This window comes from Odocoileus virginianus, chromosome 26 (assembly GCF_023699985.2).
Source record: "Odocoileus virginianus isolate 20LAN1187 ecotype Illinois chromosome 26, Ovbor_1.2, whole genome shotgun sequence".
In the NCBI taxonomy this organism is placed as follows: domain Eukaryota; kingdom Metazoa; phylum Chordata; class Mammalia; order Artiodactyla; family Cervidae; genus Odocoileus; species Odocoileus virginianus.
Window position 1 is genome coordinate 32,905,172 of NC_069699.1, and position 19,984 is coordinate 32,925,155.

Genomic DNA, 19,984 nt, shown 5'->3' on the forward strand with positions numbered 1-19,984 from the left:
AGGGTATCAGACAGGTATAGGGGCCCGCCTTCACCAAATCAGTTAAGAATTCCCCGTGACCGTTTATTTTTGTGGAAGCTGTGTCATTAGCAAGCAGCAAACCAATTACTCAGGCTGCATTCCTAGGGAAAAAAAGCTTTCTTAACTGCTTTGCCCACAGTCTGCTGGCTCTTAATTACCACAAGCTAAGAGACTGGTGTGTTGCTGGGTTAGAAAAGAGCCAGCCCCCAGCCTGGGGCTGTCCTTTCCTGGTTTCTCTGCCAGGACAGGGATGGTGGTTTTCACAGCATTGCTGGCACCCTCTGGCAGCTGCTGCACAAAGTGAGGGGCTATCAGCCAAGGTCTGCTGTTGCCAGTTAGAGCCTTGCTAACATCTGTGATCAGTGGGAGTTCTGTACAGGTGGGTTGAAAGCTGTTCCCCTTTCCCAGTATGAATTTTGATGAAGTCCTGCCAGAGAGACAGATGATGATGATATTTTTTGGGGTAGGATGGGAGGGAATCCACGGGGAAGTTGAATGTCCTGGTTCCAGAATGCCATTCCCATAGTGACAGACAGGGTCAGTTAGGCTGTGGAATGAAATGCACACTGTCTGTGCCTGGGTTATGATATGCTGAGAGTTACTATTAGTTCTGAGATACACTGTCTGAACTGAGGATGGTGTCTGTTCTTTATTTGTAGAGCCTCCTGACGTTGTTGGCTTGCTCATGTGACTGACAGCTTCCTTTGCCCTCATACCTTTTTTTTTTTTCTAATGCTTTCAATAATTAAGTAGTTGGGTTTTTATTAGAACAGAAGGACTTCTCTTTTTTATCTCATTTCCCCTCCTGGATAGTCTCTGTAACTTACTCTCAATCAGCAATTTCACCTGCTAGGTTTAGTGTAAATGTTAAATTTATGGTTTATATACTCATGGGGGACAATGGTGATATCTTAATAAAATCTTTCTAATTTAATGCCTGGACATCCATAGCATCAGGGATTTTTCTGCCAAATGGCAGAGACAAAAATAAGACATATTTGCTGTCAGGTTTTAGCCCTCACTGGGAAACATTCGGTGGCCCAATTTAATCATCTTGACTGGAAACTTGTTTAACAGAGACTCACACAAGGATTTTGTGTGTGAGAATTGAAAACTTGGTATCACGCTAAACCCTGAATTTGAAGTCACTGTTCACCTAGGTTTGTTCGATAGTTCATTTCCCAACCGTTGCTTCCTTTTCTCTCTTCTTTCATCTGTCCATCTATCCATACATTTCTCTTTTATCTACTCATCCTTTCATCCATCCATTCAGCAAGCTGGTGTTGAAAAACTACTAAGTGTCAGGTTTGGTGTGAGCTACTGGCAATGATGTAATAAATAAGATGGCGCCTTCTTGGAGCCTACAAATGATTTATTGATTGCGCCTTTCAAAAAAAGGATGCCCTGTCACAGATCACTAAACATTTTTATGCATTTGTTCCATCAACAGATATTTATTGGGTATCTCCTATGAGCCAGACCCAGTGCTAGTATACAACAGGAACTAAAACAGAAAACATTCAAGCCCTCATACAACTTGCGAGAGATAAAAAGACAAATCTATCTATACTCGCCATCCTCATGAGGCCTAAAGTCTGATGAGTATGTACTTTTAAAAGGTAGCAAAGCAGAAATATAACATTGAACAAGTACACACATAATAAAAGTCATTGAGCTCTTAATGATAATAACCTTAGTGAAGTAGTCATCCAAAGCCATAAAAAGCCATTTAAAAAATTGAGTTAGATGCTGTGATGGGGCTATGAAATTCTTCTGAGTTCCCCAGCAACCTACGCAATGTAGGTAACCACATTATTTACTTATCTTTTATTAAAAGATAAGTATTAATCAAAGTAGTATTAATCAAATAAGTATTAATCAAATTAAAAAAAAACATAATGTGTTCACTAAAGAGACAGTATTTTCCTAGTTTTGGAAAAAATTTCTCACACAAAGTTTTTCTAAAGGACACCAAATGATGGGCGAAGAAGTATCTTCAGCAAACACAACAAGATGAAAGCAGCAACAATAACAGGTTTCTGTCCCATTGTTCTCTGTCCCTTACTCCTGGAAGGACTTCTGAGGACATAGTTGACAGCTAGTCACCAAAAGATGTTAGGTAATGTACACAGTTAGGTAACCCAGCCTGAATCCTCCTGAATGCTGCCTCTCTCAGATTCTCCCATTGCATTAGTGCCCCGAATGCCACTTGACCCAGAGCCAGGACAGTGGTACAACCCACCTAAGTCCAAGCTACGAGGAAAAGCAGTGGGAGAAGGAGATGGTAGGAGGCCTCCCATTGCTCACAGCGGCTCGTACCCTCAGCCCTTTGGAGCCTTGTGAAATAGACTTTGCTGTTGTATTAGACTCCATTAAAACATACGTAATTCATTTTCATATTAATCAATACTCCCTTTTCTTCTCCATTAACTCCTCTTTCTTGCTTTTTGGAGAAAATCATTTGACTTAGACCCATAAATGATAAAAGAGAGATAAAAAGGACCGTCCTCTGCTTTGGTTTGTATCTGAGACTGATTTTGGAGCAACCTTTAATGACATTGGCCTAATACCTCATCAGCACTTGGAGTTTTTCCTGTTGTCCATGTAAATCACTGCAGTGGCCTTCAGTCTTGGCAGATACATGAACTGTAAATAATTTTGCTTTAAAAATGGATCGATTTGTCATTTTTAAGCCATATGAATTCTTTTCATCATTTAAGCGCCTAAGTGCTGTCTGTATTAGTTTGCTCTTCTGAGCAAATATTTTCAGCTCGCTTTATAAGTACCTCCACTTTGAAATCATTCTGTGAAATACTAATGAGCTGACTTTTTCCCCCATTCCCATTTGTAAAATCCATTGCATCTTTCCAATTTCCCTGGCCTGTCAGTAATAAGGAAATCATTTGTTTTAGGGAGATTGGTTCAGTGTTATTTTAAAAGGTCTTATGACACAAGTTCAAGGCTGGTGTGTGGCCAAGGACTTCCAAGGAGTTTTCAAAATTGAACCCATTTCTTTCTTCCTAGTTGGCTCTATGTGATACTCAGAAATAAAAAATCTTGCTCCAAAAATGTCCACGTAGTGACAACAACTTGTGTTGGAGATACTCTGCTCAGTATGTGGTACCCATTTCCAGTCGTTTATTTAAGCTGGAGACCTACAGGTAGATGTCCATGTCTCTAGGATCTCCTTTTCCTCTGCCCAACCACTCCTCCTGCCCTCTCCTCCTCCTCCTCCTCGTCTTCTCCTCCATTCAAGCTTTCAGCAATGCCTGTCAATCTGGCACCAAAATGTCTTTTGATGTTAGTTGTCCCTCCCCCCCCACTTTTTTTTTGTCCCTCCCCTTTGTCACTGCTTTTCCCTTGGTGTAAACCACCCTAGGTCCTTCACCTGTTCTGTATAGTAGCCTCCTAACTGGTCCTCTGCTTTTACTCCCATCCCCACCCACATATATTCCAGGCAGTAGTCAGACCAAACTTTCTGGAAATAAGCTGGCTCTTGGCACATCCTTGCTTTAATTTGTTAATGGAGTCTTCCTCCCCAGAACTGAGAGTGAAACCCAGCCTCCATAAAGTAGCCCACAAGGCCCTTGCATTATTTGGTCTCCAAGTTCATCTCAAGCCACCTCCTCACCTCCCCTGCCCCCCGACCCCAGTGTGCCTCCATAGCTGTCTCTCAGTTCTTCTAACAGTTCGGGCTCCATTTTGCTTTGCAGACTTAGCACATGCTGCTTTCAGCAATGGAATATTCTTCCAGAAGCTATCCCTTAGTGAAAGTGAAAGTGAAGTCGCTCAGTTGTGTCCGACTCTTTGCAACCCTGTGGACTGTAGCCTACCAGGCTCCTCCGTCCATGGGATTCTCTAGGCAAGAATACTGGAGTGGGTTGCCATTTCCTTCTCCAGGGGATCTTCCTGACCCAGGGATTGAACCCGGGTCTCCCACATTGCGGGCAGACACTTTAACCTCTGAGCCACCAGGGAAGCCCAAGCCACCCCTTACTACTTACCTAAAGGACATTGCAATATGTTATCATCAATCTGTTTTGATTATTTGATTAATATCCATCTAATCCAGTGGTCATGTATGGATGTGAGAGTTGGACTGTGAAGAAAGCTGAGTCCCGAAAAATTGATGCTTTTGAACTGTGGTGTTGGAGAAGACTCTTGAGAGTCCCTTGGACTGCAAGGAGATCCAACCAGTCCATCCTAAAGGAGATCAGTCCTGGGTGTTCATTGGAAGGACTGACACTGAAGCTGAAACTCCAATACTTTGGCCACCTCATGCAAAGAGTTGACTCATTGGAAAAGACCTTGATGCTGGGAGGGGCTGGGGGCAGGAAGAGAAGGGGATGACAGAGGATGAGATGGCTGGATGGCATCACCGACTCGATGGACATGAGTTTGAGTAAACTCCAAGAGTTGGTGTTGGACAGGGAGGCCTGGCGTGCTGCAATTCATGGGATTGCAAAGAGTCAGACACAACTGAGTGACTGAACTGACATACACATGTACACACACACGCACCTTCCCTAGATACACAGGTATAACTTCTTAGGTAATATATCTTTCTTACTTATACATTATATCTTTCAGAATCTGGCTCACAGCAGGTGATCAGTATATATTTATTGGATGAGGGAATAAATGTATGGCAGGTATTTACTCAAGAGGGGCTGTTCTGGATGTTCTGTCATTGATGTTCTGGGTGTTTACACCACCCATGTTCTTAGCATGCACAGAACTGCTTCAGCAGACTTGAAAGTGTATGTGTGTGTGGGTGCTAAGTTGCTTCAGTCGTGTGCAATTCTTTGCAACCCACATGGACTGTAGCCCACCAGACTCCTCTGTCCATGGGATTCTCCTGGCAAGAATAATGGGGAGGATTGCCATGCCCTTCTCCAGGGGATCTTCCAGACCCAGGGATCCAACCCACATCTCTTATGTTTTCTGCAATGACAGGCAGGTTCTTTACCACTAGTGCCACCTGGGAAGCCCTTGAAAGTATATCTTTAACTATTAATGCTTATTTGGGGGCCAGTTTCTCATTGAAAAATGATGTGAAAGATAGTCATACTATCTTTGTACCTTTCTGATGCAAGTCAGATCCTGTGTTATAACAAGTTCAGAAGTGAATTTGTTCTTATGCCCCAAGTCTTCTGGGAGGTAATCCAGACTGTTGGCATACAAGATGACTTTGAGAGCTATGTAAGCATTGCTTTTCTCCTGGACAGTTCTGGACCTTAACCAAATAAAAGACAATGTTGTAGCTAATTAACATGTTCTCAGAAAATAAAAAAGCATATTTTGAACTTCTCCATACCCACCAAACAGTTTCAGAAAGGTGCCAAGATATTAAATACAGAATGCATCTTCAAATTAAGTCATTTTTATAATTGAGCTTGAGAAGAAAAATAAAACAAGGTTAAATCTTATCAGGGAAAAGTCCAAAAAGCTTCCAGATGCTCATATGTTTAGCCCCTGAGGGTAGGTTAGAATATTCCAATTAGTGATAGGTTAGTGGTGGCATGGTTATGGTTTTTAGAGCATATTCTCAGGATGCTGCTTTGCTTTGATTTTCCACATTTAGGAACAAAGTTTAGATGAGATTCAAAGGGGATGCAGAGGTGCAGTTTGATGGAGAAGCAGTTTTGCAAACTCAGTCCAGATCATATCTGTCATTTTGTGATAAATTGGACCTAAATGTGTCCTTTATGGGAAAGTTGAGAAAAGGTGATAAAATTTTTTAAATGGCCCAAGCCATTTCCAGTAAACTTCATTTGCACTCTTTGGTTACAGTGAGGCTGTCTCTTCAGTTAAACACAAGATTTTCAGATCCTCCATGTCAGATCTGTTACACTGGGATTCAGAGGGTCTTGGAAACCCCTGAGGTGATGGACGGAATCTCTGTGCATGCCTTTGTGGGCATGTGTGTGAGAGCACATGTGTTCTCTGTTGGAGAAATGTCCAAACTCTTTCAGTGGGACAGGACTGCGGGAAAGAGACTTTTCTCTTGTTCAGGAAGAGGCAGTGATTGGAAGAGGTTACATTTCGAGAGGTTACACAGTAACGCCAGGACAGGAGGAAGAAGGGTGTGAGGTTTCCCTTAGCTAATCCTGAGGTGGGCTGCACAGGGTCCCAGACAGGGTCCGTGAAGAGGAGCCTCTGTACAGAGGATGTGAGAGCTTCCAGAGTCTGAATCCTACTCTACCTGTGAACTGAACTTGGTGATAATGGTCGGAACCCACATCTGGCATTTGCTACTCGTTTGAAAAACCAGGAAAGGTAGGGCATTTGAAGAGAGGGATGCAACTCTCATGGTAAACCCAGAGGTTCTTCATCTATTGAATTATTTGCTTTCACTTTTAGTTATTTAAGTTTTTCTCTTATTTATTAATTCAGCTATTTATTTTATTTTTTTAATTTTTAAAAATTAAGTTTAATTTATTTTAAATAATTTTAAATTATTTTAATTGGAGGCTAATTACTTTACAGTATTGTAGTGGTTTTTCCATACATTGACATGAATCAGCCATGGGTGTGCATCCTGAATCCCTCTCCTGCCTCCCTCCCCATCCCATCCCTCAGGGTTGTCCCAGTGCACCAGCTCTGAGTGCCCTGTTTCATGCATCAAACTTGGACCGGTCATCTCTTTCACATATGGTAATATACATGCTGCTTTCACTTTTAAAATATTATTTTCCTCCCCTTCCATGTGTTAGTCACTTAGTTGTTTCCAGCTCTTTGCAACACTATGGGCTGTAGCCTGCCAGGTTCCTCTGTCCATGGGGATTCTCCAGGCAAGAATACTGGAGTGGGTTGCCATGCCCTTCTCCAGGGGATCTTCCCAACCTGGGGATCAAACCCTGGTCTCCTGAATTACAGGCAGATTCTTTACCATTTGAGCCACCAGGGAAGCCCTCTCCCCCACCTCTTTCTAGGAGGGCGGAAACAAAATTGTAAAAAGTAGAAAGTTACAGTCCCATTAATTTCCCTTACTAAGGTTCATTTCTAAGTGAAAACAGGTTTACATTTGGTCTAGATTATAAAAACATTCTCTGTGCATTATGCAAGTAAGAAGTAGGCAGTTCAGGAAAATATAAGAGGGGGAAAAATTCCCCCTGAATCCAACATATTTTCTGTTTATGCTGGGATGTTTACACACCCAAAGTGGACTGACACTGCACATATTTATTTATAATGGAGACCCTTGTGAAGACTGCAGTGAAGAGAAAAACATTCCCATACTTGTGTATAAGGGGATAGGAGTTGTATCTGTCATTAACATTTTTCTGACTCTGAACATCTTCAGCATGTCTCTAGGGGAAGCAGGGAGGCAGTATTGACCTTCTCAGGAAATAGAAAGGGGATACCTGGCCCTGAGAATTGAATTCACCTTGGTGGGGGACATTGTTGGAAGTTGGCAGAACCAGGTTCTGTCCCAAGTCTTTGGAATGCTGATCCATCCAGGTCTGAGCTGAGCCCTTGGTCCTCAAAAGGGAACATGGTGATGTGGGGTAATGGTGATGATTGTCCTTGCCAGTGTGTTTTCCTGACCTCTTCATCAGCTTTTCCCTTGAGTCTGAGTGAATGAAGCCTCTCATACCATTGGTTACCAAGACTTCTTTGCTAGTTTAGAATATGTTCCTCATGTTTCTCCCACAGGCCACACCAAGTATAATTTTAAAGCATGTATTTTACCTTCATGAAACACATGCCCCATTTTCCTCAACTTTGAATCCTTACTAAAACCCATCTTCAGATCTGTAATCTGGAACAGTGAAGGGAACATTAAGTTTTTGTCCTCCTTTACCTTACTTTGGTGCTTATTTCAAAGCAAGGACTGGAAAGGGAAGGAGTAGAGGGACCTAAGAAGTAAATGAGAGGGACCTTGGAAATTTCTATTGAGATGGGAATAAAAGTTGGAGGCTGCCTGGGGAGAGAGCAAGGAAGAATGATGTGATATGACTTTTGTGAGACCAAGGGCAAGAGTTTGATACTATAAGAACGTTAGGGAACTGGAATGTCTAGGTCAGAGATCTTATAAACTACTTGATAGGCTACATGGAATCTATAACACAAGCTGGAGATGCCCTTTTACTATAAGTGTAGTGACACTGTTGTATGAGAGACAGGACTCCCGGATTTTTTTTTGAATGAGGAGAACACACACCTGGGTTTATCACATGTTTCACTGGAGAAAATAAGAGCAGAAATTATTTTATTTCCCATCCAGGATTTTTCCTCCCACTAGATTTTGCTGTCCCTTCAGTGGTCCTTCCGACAAAGAGCATCTCGTAAAATGGGAAGGGTATTTTGCTGAGCAGATTTTAAGGAACAGGAAACTTGCTTATTTTAACTGAAATTCAAGTGAAACTCTGTGCCTTTGACTACTGCTTGGAGTTTGCACAAGTTACTGCACATCTAAGAAGGCTGAGCCTTGGAGGTCAACCCATATATAAAGTTGGATCTTGGTTTTCAACCAACAGTTATCAGGAGATCAGAGGTGAAATGTGATGCCTACAAAACTGATTCACTAAGAATTATGAGAGCTCTTCAGATAGCAGTTATTTATATAGTTATAAGTACAAGCACACACATAATGCTAGGCATGGTTTCTTTTTTAAAGATCTGATCCTTGTTTCTTACAGACTAGAAAGACTGATAGTAAACCCTTAACTAGAGGTTGGGTGTTTTATTATTGAAAGATGGAAAATGCAGGGTCTGAAGGAACCTTGTTAGCCCTGATTTACTTTCTTGGATATTTTAGCCTCCTATTTAAACCATGAGTGATATTTTCTGTCAGATGTTTTGTTTAAAAATGACGATGTTTATGCAAGTATTAAGATGGAAAGATTTAACTACTGAATAAAATTCTTTGTAATTAAAAAAAATGAAGATGTTAAAACAGATACATCTCATAATAAACAAGCCTGGTGTCTTAGCTGAGAACCTGTGATGGAAATTCGATTTGTTTTCTGCTCCAGCCCTGAAAGCAGTATGTTTTGTGATGATGTCCTTCTATCTGGCCCACCCCTCTATCAGTCTGTCAGTCACCTGGAGATTTATCTGCATTCAGCATGAGCCCGATGAAGGTGGAAGCCAAAATGTTGTTGATAAATTTATGTATGTGTGCACAGAAGTGGTGAACAAAAACAAGCTGATGGAAAACACCCACTCAGGGAACCAATAATAATCTCTTCTTGCCCCTCTCACTTGCTTCCTTTCAGCAACCACTGGAAAGAAAAGACAGCCAGAATAGCTCCCAGCATAGTGTCGCCAGCCACCGAAGCCTGCACACTGCCTCCCCCAGCCACAGCACACAGGTGCTGCCTGAGTTCCCACCCGCCGAGGCCCCGGCTCCAGATCAGACCGACAATTCTGGGCAGAAAAAACCAGATCCTTTTAAAATCTGGGCCCAGTCCAGGAGCATGTATGAAAATCGACGTGAGTAGCACCCTGGCTCCTGTCTTGCCTGGACCCCATCTTGGTGCTCCAACTCTGTCTTGAGGGTTGTTGAGAATAGATTGTCAGTGTGTGAACAGGAGAGAGATGAATCCAGGTGAAAGGTGACAGCATCTCAGAGCAGTGATAGAATCTGCTAGATATTCACTGAGGCTCTGTCTGTCATCTGCTTGGGTGGGGTGGGGTAGTCATGGATGGTCATCAGATGAAGGGCCTGGGGGGAAAATGGATTTATTTTTCCTTTCTGTTAGAAGAAGTGGCAGATATGAGCTACTGCCTCATTAATGCTTTCCTGCGTAGAGATGGTGGCCTCCTTTGAGCTCCTGTCTTGTGAAAGGGCTCTCATATACAATAGAACATATACGATTGGTGTGGATTGCAAGAGTAATAAGAAGAAATTCAGTGCTTTCTTAGTGGTCTCTTGGTTTTTAAGGACACTCGTAATGTTTTTAACTGTTATTAGGCTTTCTAAACCTTCCCTTCAAAAAGGAAAAAAAAAAAGCTGTGGGTGTTTGCGCTTTAATTGTTTATACTGTAGTTGTGTGTGTTCCTTCAGCTTTACCTTTTTGATAAATGTGAACTACTGATGTCTTATTGGCTCTGATAAACTGAAGAGTCCCTGGACTTTTTCTTTTCTTGCTTTTTGTTGTGAGATGATTTCCAAAGACTGTTCACCACAAATAATATTCATTTATCTTACTAAATCCAAGTTCCTACAAATGCTTTAATCTTAGGGCGTGCAAATAGACCCCCCTTCTCCCTTTTTTTTTAGCTGTTGATTTTACTGACATTTTTTCCATAAGTGTGGTCAGGACAAAGTAACTATAAAGTACATGCACTTTGTTGTCATTGGGTAGGAGAGCATGTTTAACAAGGGTCTGCTGAAGAGTCTGATTAAAATTGGAATAGAGAAGGGAGTCATTCTGTCCATCCTCCTGGCCCCCACTCCCCTCAGCATAAGTGTCCTTTGGAGTCACAGCTGGCCTTCTCTCAGTTTAGCCCTCTGGAGAGACAAGACATAGAGGTGATGGGGGTATGGGAAGTGCTGCAGCCTGCTGCCCACCCCCTTGGACTTGGCCAGGAAGCAATTCCCTTGCTGGCTGAAGCAGCTCCTCTGTGACCCAAACCAAACAGGGGACTGAACCCAGCAACCCTGTCTGAAAGCAGGCCACGCTGCTGGGTGAAAGTCAGCACTTCGGGGACACAAGGCCTGTCTTGGTGATGGTCAAGTGTTAGAAGTTTTCAGGGGTTCGCCTGTCTCCTTTTCCTCTTCAAGGGAGAGAGATCATTACCTTCTCACTATAGTAGTATGTGGAATTAAGTACACTCTTTTGGCTAAGGCTTCACTATGCTGGCAAAAGCCCGATAATTTGAGAAGGATTTATTTAGTCTCTGGACTAGAAAGACCCCTGGAGTATGCCTGACTTCAGGCCAGAAGAAATGAAGTTCCATTTGGAGCATCCCTTGTAAGCAGTATTGCTAAGCATGAACCTGGCGTCTGTTCTTACTGTGTCTTCTCATTGATTGTAAAGATTTCATTGAAGAAATGTTTTTCAAAGAGGAATATGTTCACATTCCCTTCACATTTCCAAGCACACAGCTCCTCCAATCAATGACCCAACTTCACCTGATGTGGAGATACTGCTTTATTGACCTTGTCCCTGCTTTTCTCAATAGAGTACACATTTATGACTGAGTTTCCCATGTATGAATCTTTTTGCAGTAAAACAATTTGTCCTGACGTGCCGGTGAGGGCTACATGGATTGACAGACAATTCTAACACACTGAAGGAATATGAGGCTCTAGCTCAGATGCCATTTTTACCTTGATAGAAATGGTATTGCTATTATATCAAGTGGTATTTCTGTTATATCAAGACTTTGGTATTTAATTTTTTAAGAAGTTTTTACCAGGAAAAGAAAACAAACAAACTGTAATTCTGCCATAGCCAGCTGCTCAAAACCTACAATGAGAAGCTGACTGAAACGTTTGGAATGGTGCCTCTTTAGGCCTTGACTTTCTAGGACATCTAAGGATGTCTCATTCTCACAAATGAGAAGCAGGTTTTTTTTTTTTTTTTTGGTGATTAGAGGCTCCATAATTGAGTGATTGTAGAACCTAATTGATGTTAAAATTCAGATGGATTTCTTCCTCACGACTAAATGAGGGTAATGATAAGATTTCTCTCTCCATGATAGTTACTTAGTATGTATCACAGATTTTTTTTTCTTCACAGTACCTATTGAATGAACCTACATTAGTCTTGTCTTTTAATCAGTAGTTTGCTTTATTCCAGATCAGTTTCTGCCATTCCCACAAGCTGTTTTTTTAATCTGCTTTTTTGAAAAAAGGAAAAATTACAACATGTAGCCTCATTAGGTGTGATTCCCTGCCCCTCCCCGCAAGGCAAAGTACTCCAGGAAAAACAAGAAAATTAAAGTCAGTGGTAGCACCTTCTTGTACCCTTAATTTATCCCCCTTTTGAGGGGGAAATATATTTTCCTTATATTTTGTTTTATTGTGAGGGGCAGTATGAAGATTCTTAACCAAGTCTCTGATCCAGTTCCTTCACATGGTCTGAATGCTGTGAATACCACATTCTTAATATGGCCATCTGTCAAAACATCAGTGTCCAGATGAATCAGTCTGAATTACAGATGTGTTAATAAATCCCTTTGATGAACTTAAATGTTCAGTTAAAAACAAGCATGGAAGTCCCTTAAAAGCCACATTGCCTGTTTTGTATTTTTTCTAGATTACATGGCAGTTGTGCATATCTTTAAAAAATGACATTGATGAAGTCAATTATTTGTAAATGTTCAGGAAGAGCAGCTGGTATCCGCTAGTGTTTACTACAAAAGAAAATCTAAAGCTTTCACTTGAAACTTTACCTGTTCACAAGAGAGTTGGGAAAGAAAAAATGACAAAGCTGTCATATTAACCAGCGTACACCTGTCCCTTGAGAGACATGCTTACTGAGCTTGAATTGGTGTACAGCTCCTTTATCATGGTTTAAGAAGCTTGGAAGCTCTAGATTTTAAGAGCGATTGTGACAGTTCTTACTTGTGTATTTGTTCAGCTCTTGGCCAGATCTGATGACTTGTGTCACTAAATAAAAGAGTATTTTGGTTGAACTGCCAAGAATACATCTGAACAGGTATTAGTCCAAGAATTTATTCCATCAGAAACTTGATATTATTTTAAATGACAAAAGCATGCTTACATTTTTCTCAAAAGGAAATAAGTGGTTTAGATAAATCTCAAGTTCATGACATGATTCAAACAAGGTCATATGAGAATGGGTACTTTAGAGTATAATTAAATAGGAAGAGTCTTAAGATGGTAATGCTGGTTCAATGAAATTCTCAATAGTACAGTTGTAAATTCTAGCTTTTTGACAAGAAAAGTACCATGAAAAAGAAAAGACTCAAACTACAGTCTTTTAAAATCCACAGCAGCCTTGACCTTTACTGTGAAAGCTTAACTGCACATTCCTTATCAATCAAAACTAAATTAAAATGAAGTAAGAGAAAGCACATACATTAAGCTTTGCAAAATTGTGACATTAATATTCCAGCTATGTCACCTTCGCCTGCATCGGGATTGAGCAAGGGTGAAAGAGAGAGAGAAATCAATTCCACGAATTTTGGAGAATGTCAGAGTAAGGATCCACTGAAAACTTTCATTTCTCTATTATTATTCATCTTGTTTGATGTGCCCATTGGTCCGGGGGTGGGAACAAACTCAGGAAAAGGAGGGAAGAAAGAGGGATGCCAGGAACTGAAGGGTTTGGGACTTTCTTGTTGACCAAGCCTAGATCAAAGACAAGGAAGTAAAGAGTGATAGGCATGTTGTAACCAAGTCTGCAAATACGTTGTGTGTCTGTAGTGATGGAGACACCAGGATGGTTCTCTGCAGACCTGGTGATTCCATTGTCTCTAATTATCAAAGGAAGTCTTTTGACTGCTCTGTTGGGTTGTTGGTAGAATTACCAGAGCGAATGAGCTACTCTTCCTGTCTCATGTGCCAGGGCTTAGAAGTAAAGAGCTGGATGAGATTTTCCTAGCTCTTCTTGATCTAGACTGGGAAAATAAAAAGTTGATAGTAATATCAGAAAGTTGGTTCTACCCTGCTACCTCCTAAAAACTTAATTCTAATAAAATCTTCCTAAAATAAAGAAGAGAACAGAAAAACATTTGGCGAGGGGAGTAGTTTAGAAACTTTAATGCCATTGGGAATAAGAGGCAGCAGAGGACAGAGAAGATAAAATAATTCTGTAATATGTTTCAGTACTGATTGATCACCGAAGTTCTGTGTTTGGTACATAGTATTTGGTTGGTAGAAGAACATAATTGTCAAAATGCTCAAGTTCAAGAGCCAAAAGACTTTCTTTGTAACTTATCTGTGTTTGTGTGTGTTTTCCTGAAGGTTCATTGTTAGCGTCTTCTGCATCCTTGGGGTCTGTCATTGGGCGTCTTCATTTTCAGTCCGACACTCGTTAAGTAAATTTGTCATTTGCTTATTTCTGAGAACAAGTTTTTTTCCAGTGGGTTAAACTGTTTGATAAGCCTAAGTCCGTTGCTACATTTGGTGTCACTATAGGATGGGCAAGTGTTCTGGTGTTAAATGATGCTGCAATAAAAATAAAAATTGGTCTGGGCTGGAGGTCTCTGCAGAGGTGTTTCCTTGTTCACAGAAAAGTTCAGCTATTTTCAGGCAGACTCTGCCAAGAACCTTGTATTGGCTGGAAAGCACCCATGGTCTATTTTGGTAATAATCCTCCTGCTTGAGTGAACCTAAGATGGAGACTCAACTTGATTTAATTTGTTGTTTCAATGAGGCTATTACAGCAAATACCCTTTAGCCAGCTACTCAAACAGAAAGAAAATATTGTTACCTTAGCATGCTCAAGAAAATATCATTCTCAAATTATGTTTCTGAGAGTACTGTGATGTAGCTTAACTCCATGTACCATGGCGTCTTACAGCTTAGCCCCGGCAATTATAAAAATGCGTTGGATAAGAAGATTCATTGAAAGCACAGCATTAAGGTAGCTCAAGCACAAATATTGGATTCAGACTCCTCTGACTTGTATTTACCTGTTCATTTAGTTTCCTCTCTCTTGGCATATTCACTCACTGTACATGTTAAGCTCATGGGTGAGTCCCCAAAATGGGACATCTGTCACCTGCTTGAAATCTAAACAACCACCTTCTTCTTTCCTATCCCATTGTACAAAATCAGAGAAGGTGGAAATTAAATTCTTAGTATCTACACACTCCTTCAGCCCCAAAGCCAAGGAATTAAAGAAATTCTGCAGAGCAGTATTTGAGAATCTCTTTTAGGATTCACAGCCACTAAATTTTTTTTTCTCTTTAAATAAAAGATTTGTCATTTTATAGACTATAAAACACACTACAAATACACTAAAATATTAAGTAAGAATTAAATAGGAATAACCCTTTTTTATTTCCTTAGTTAAGTCATAATGGTGTATAGGACAGTCTCATGTACAGTAAGCATGGTCTTAAGGAAATTACTTTTCTTTAAACAAAAAAATGAGATTTCCATTTCAAAACCCTGAACTATTACTGCATTTTGAAAGTAAAATATCGTTATTGGATAATAAATTAGTACTTACAATGTTGAAATATTATAGGCAAATCATGGAGTAAAAAACTCATTTAGTGATGAAATATAGTTCATTTACGTAGAACAGTTTGTTGTCCCCATTGATCTTAAGGATATAGAAGGCTGGCTACTTTTTGGTAATAGTAGTGAAATCATAATAAATGTTCTAAATTGGGAAATATTAGGATGTTTGAGAGTAACTTGTTTGGCAAAAATGACCTAACAGATCATATTATCAGTGTGCTAGTCTTAATTACTTTAGGGAAAAACAGAAGTGATTTTTTTTTTAATAGTTTTTGCCATAAGTTTTTTTTCATCTTGTAGTTGATAACATTGGCACTTAACAGGTCTACTGAATCCTCGTCCCCCGCCTCTGCATCAGAGGTCAGTCTGACTTAGCATGAACTCCTTCCTCAGATATGGGCACCCGCTTTGTGGTGCAGAGCATGATAATTTTAATTTACTAAATTCCTCTTGGAACAATACCCAGGAGAGTGGCGAGCGCTGACTGCAGCCTTCATCAGGGATAATTTCTTGATGAGGAATTATCAAACAGTGATTAGTCCTTTGGAAAAAAAAAAACACTTCAGGCTCAATGACTGTCCCCACCATTTATTTCTGCTCACTGTCCTCTTTTATTTCACCTGTCCAGATTATTTTGTTTGCTTGTGTGTGTTTGAAAGCTGTCGTCCATTCAAGCACCATCAGTATTGGTCCTGTCACTGTGTTCGCCTTAGGGCTCTGATTCTTTTATTCACAGAAATAATCTCTCTCTTCCTCTCCCTTCTCTGCAGTTCCAGATTATCAAGAACAGGACATCTTCCTCTGGAGAAAAGAGACCGGATTTGGATTTAGGATTCTGGGTGGCAATGAACCAGGGGAACCTGTGAGTCTCTTGTCTCCCTGCCCCGTCCTGTCCCTCACAGTACTAATTTCTAAGAATTCAAAACCAACTGGCATCAGTGACAGATCACCAAGATTTGAGTCCCACTAGGTGCACCCAAAACTGTTTTCATCTTTTGGAGGGGAAAAAAAAAGTTTGATTTACAATGTTGGTGTTAATTTCTGATATACAGCAAAGTGATTCAGTTATATTTATATATATATGTATCTTCTCTGGCTCTTTCATCTTAACCAGTGGGAGTTATTCTTTGGATTTTGTGAAGCTCTTTCTGTCTTGAGGAAGAAGAGACTATATCCTTTCTAAAAAGTGTGTATTCATGTTTGTGGAGGGTGGCAGCTGCAGCATCTGTAGCTCGCTATCAAAGAAACGGAAACCAAAAAAAGCAAAATAGGAATAGACATCAGGTGAGAACACAATGGCCTGATCCTTCTGGCCAGTTCTGCTAAATCTGCCAGCAGGTCGTTGGCTTTGTATATTGAGCAGCTAGGACTTAGAAGGCACTTGACAAGGCATTATGAGAGATTAGAGAAAGTAGGACCACTCTTTACAAAATTAGAGAAAGAATCCTGAACAAGGATCAGGAGACATTTAATCTCTCCGGGCCTCATCTTTAGAATACATTGAGGAGACCACCACGGGATTCTTTTGAAAGGGGAAAAAAAGAACTAAAGATAAGTATTGTTCAAATTTTCCTCATCATAATAAAAATAGTTATCATTTTTTTATGTGCTTACTATGTGCCAGTTGCTATGCTGAAGGCTTTTAACATACATCCTTCTCATGTATGCATCAAATCTATGAATTTACCCCCATTTTCAAATCATGAAATCACAGAAAAGTTGATGTGATCTTGCCTGGGATCACAGAGTTAGTAAATGGAGGGACTGGAAAGGCTGTGATTCCAGAGTCCATATTCTTAACCACTTTTCTACCAAAGTTTTTTGTAAAAGATACATGTCACATAAAGACCATTGTACATTATTACCTAGTGAGAAGGGAAGGAAAACATAGATGTTTTAGCTAAAGTTTGTGATGTGCTCAGTTCTCAGTTGTGTCTAACTCTTTGCGACTCCATGGACTGTAGCCCACCAGCCTCCTCTGTCCGTGGTATTTTCCAGGCAAGAATACTGGAGTGGGTTGTCATTTCTTTCTCCAGGGGATCTTCCTGACCCAGGGATCAAACCTGTGTCTCTTGTGTCTCCTGCATTGCAGGCAGATTCTTTACCACTGTGCCACCTGTGAAGTTCAGTGATTGGTTAATATAACAATACCTGCTCTGCATGCCAGTGCTATAGACTATGGAAATAGGGATGCCCAACCAGACTTTGCTTGATTCACCCTTTCGTTTAACAATATTTATCGTGCATTCCCTATTGCTAGGCACATGCTGACCTTTAAAGAAAAGTTGTATTACTGTTATACTTAGCAGAATTTTCTGAATAGAAGGCTTATAGGTAGATAGAAAAGGAGAAAAAGTTTTGCCCATGAAGGGAGTAAAATGATTGATTTCTGCAAAGGGGAAAAAAGAATGAGTCATCAGCAAACCACAGATAAATGTCAAGGAACCAAACAACAAAAAGTTATTTTTTTCCACCATTTAAGAATTATTGTACCACCTAGCACAGCAGCTAGAACCCAGTGAGGGGCACGGATGCAGACACAAATGAATGGACTGAATTTTGCTCAGAGATATGAAGGCCATCGTTGCACTGACAAGCCTTGTTTTATTAAGCTTTGCAAAAATTACATTTTTTTACAAGTTGAAGTTTGGTGCCAACCTTCCATTGTCAGATGATAGTTAGCATTTTTTAACACGTAATTTTTTTTTTAATTAAGGTATGTACCTTTTTAGACATAATGCTATCACACACTTACTACACTACAGTATCTGTGTTTGTATGAGCACTTAGTCATGTCCAGCTCTTTGTGACCCCATAGTCTGTAGCCCACCAGGCTCCCCTGTCCATGGAATTTCCCAGGCAAGAGTACTGGAGCAGGTTGCCATTTTTTTCTCTAGGGGATCTGTCTGACTCAGGGTTTGAGTCCATCTCTCTTAGGTCTCCTGAGTTGGCAGGCAGATTCTTTACCACTAATGCCACTTGGGAAATCAAAACTACCAGCATAGGATAGGGTAAACATAACTTATATGCACAGGGGAAAAAAATCATGTGACTCGCTTTGTGGTGATACTTGCTTTATTGCGGTGATCTGGAACTGAACCCACAATATCACCGAGGTGTGCCTGTAACAGTGAACCAAAAGGTTAGTGTTTCATCTATCATCTAATTACTCAACAGATTTATATCGGTCACATCGTACCACTGGGTGCTGCTGATACGGACGGCCGTCTGAGGTCTGGGGATGAATTAATCTGTGTGGATGGGACACCAGTCATTGGAAAATCACACCAGCTTGTGGTCCAACTTATGCAACAAGCCGCTAAGCAAGGCCACGTCAATCTGACAGTGCGGCGTAAAGTGGTGTTTGCTGGTATGGTTTTCATTCATTCCTTTAGACGTTGCCTTGTCACTTTATGCACAGAAGAGGCCCCCTTCCTATGTCTGCCTCCTCAAGCATCTATTTTAGCAAATGTTTGCAAATGTGATTAAGCACAGAATTTCCAGATGGTTTACTTCTCTCAAACCCTCCAAAACTACTGTCACTCAAAAGTACTTTAATGTGCCAGCCATGCATATCCAGCAAAGGCTTTTAGAATAAAGCTAGTTGAATATATATGTTATGCCCCTTCATCCCCTTGCCAACCAGAACTTAGTCATTGTCTTCATTTGATGAGAATTCTCAACAAAAGAGGTCACTGTGACAGGTGAATTGTAGCACCCAAATAGGAGAGCAAAAATCAGTTTCATGCTGCCAAATAAGCTTATAAAAAAGTTGCTCTGTTGTTGACAGCCATATGTATTAAACTATTTTAATTTTTTACTTTTTCTCTATAAGAAAGCCGTATGGCTAGCCAGTTTCAGGTTATCTTTGATTTCTTCCTCTACACCTGGGAGTCCTGTACATCCTTAACTCAAAACCCTTGGCAATTCTCTACTCCCTCCAACTACCTGCTGATTTTAGCCTTCCTTTCTTATCATCCTTGGGAATCATGGTTTACTTCTGTGTTAGGATCTGCCATTTTGAGACAGTCCATTGAGTGTCTTCCTTTCATTTCATCCATCACCTTTGTTGGCAGCCCCCACCTCCAGGTATTCAAGACAACCCAGAATGCAGAAGAAAGAAATTCCATGTTATATCAGTGGAATTACTGAAAAAGTATGACATGAAATTTCATGAACTCTCCATAGCTATAGTACTAGTGAAACAGCTACTTATCAAATAAAATCAACTGGCTCCTTGTTTAGGAAAAATTAGTAGAACTCACTTCAACAGTATACTATTAATTTCAAAAAAATTAAGACATCAGGGTCCAGTGTGAGAGCCCTAATACCTATTGCCGCCATGGAAAGCAGTGTTAATCATTTATGTCCTGAGAGCTCATTTATGGCATCAGGATAATATACTGTCCCATGTAGCCAACAGCAATCAGAAATGACTTTTAAGATGAGTTGAAGACTTTTTATTTCACTGGTCCAAATAAAAATAATAGAGCAATGAGATTTTTGTTTGTTTCAGATTTATTTTTTAAAATCTTAAATATTGGGGGCTTTAAGCTCTTGGGTAAAAAGGCCTATTAAATCTTTGGAGAGACATAAGGCTCAGTGAAATAAGCCAGTCACAAAAGGACAAAAATGGTATGCTTCTACCTCCATGAGGTGCCTAGAGTAGTCAATATACAGACAGAAAGAATGGTGGCTGCCAGGCGTTGGTGATTAGTGATTAGTTGCCAGGGAAAGAGATTAGTGTTTAAAAGATACAAAACTTCAGTTTCAGAAGATGAAAAGTTCTGGAGATAGCTGGTGGAGATGGTTGTACAACTGTGTTTCTATACTTAATGCCACTGAAGT

At 40.4% G+C, this 19,984-nt stretch overlaps 1 protein-coding gene across 13 annotated transcripts in view; it reads left to right on the forward strand.

The window, feature by feature from the left end:
* The window catches only part of MAGI1 (membrane associated guanylate kinase, WW and PDZ domain containing 1), a 635,987-nt gene that overhangs the window by 592,335 nt on the left and 23,668 nt on the right, over positions 1 to 19,984 (forward strand). For 11 of the 13 annotated variants that reach the window (XM_070455725.1, XM_070455726.1, XM_070455727.1 and 8 more), the window contains 4 exons: positions 9,246 to 9,462; positions 13,059 to 13,142; positions 15,907 to 15,998; positions 18,314 to 18,506. In XM_070455725.1, coding sequence (XP_070311826.1) covers positions 9,246 to 9,462; positions 13,059 to 13,142; positions 15,907 to 15,998; positions 18,314 to 18,506 — 586 coding nt within the window. The remainder of the gene's footprint in view (positions 1 to 9,245; positions 9,463 to 13,058; positions 13,143 to 15,906; positions 15,999 to 18,313; positions 18,507 to 19,984) is intronic. The other 2 variants (XM_070455722.1, XM_070455723.1) reach the window with 1 other exon arrangement.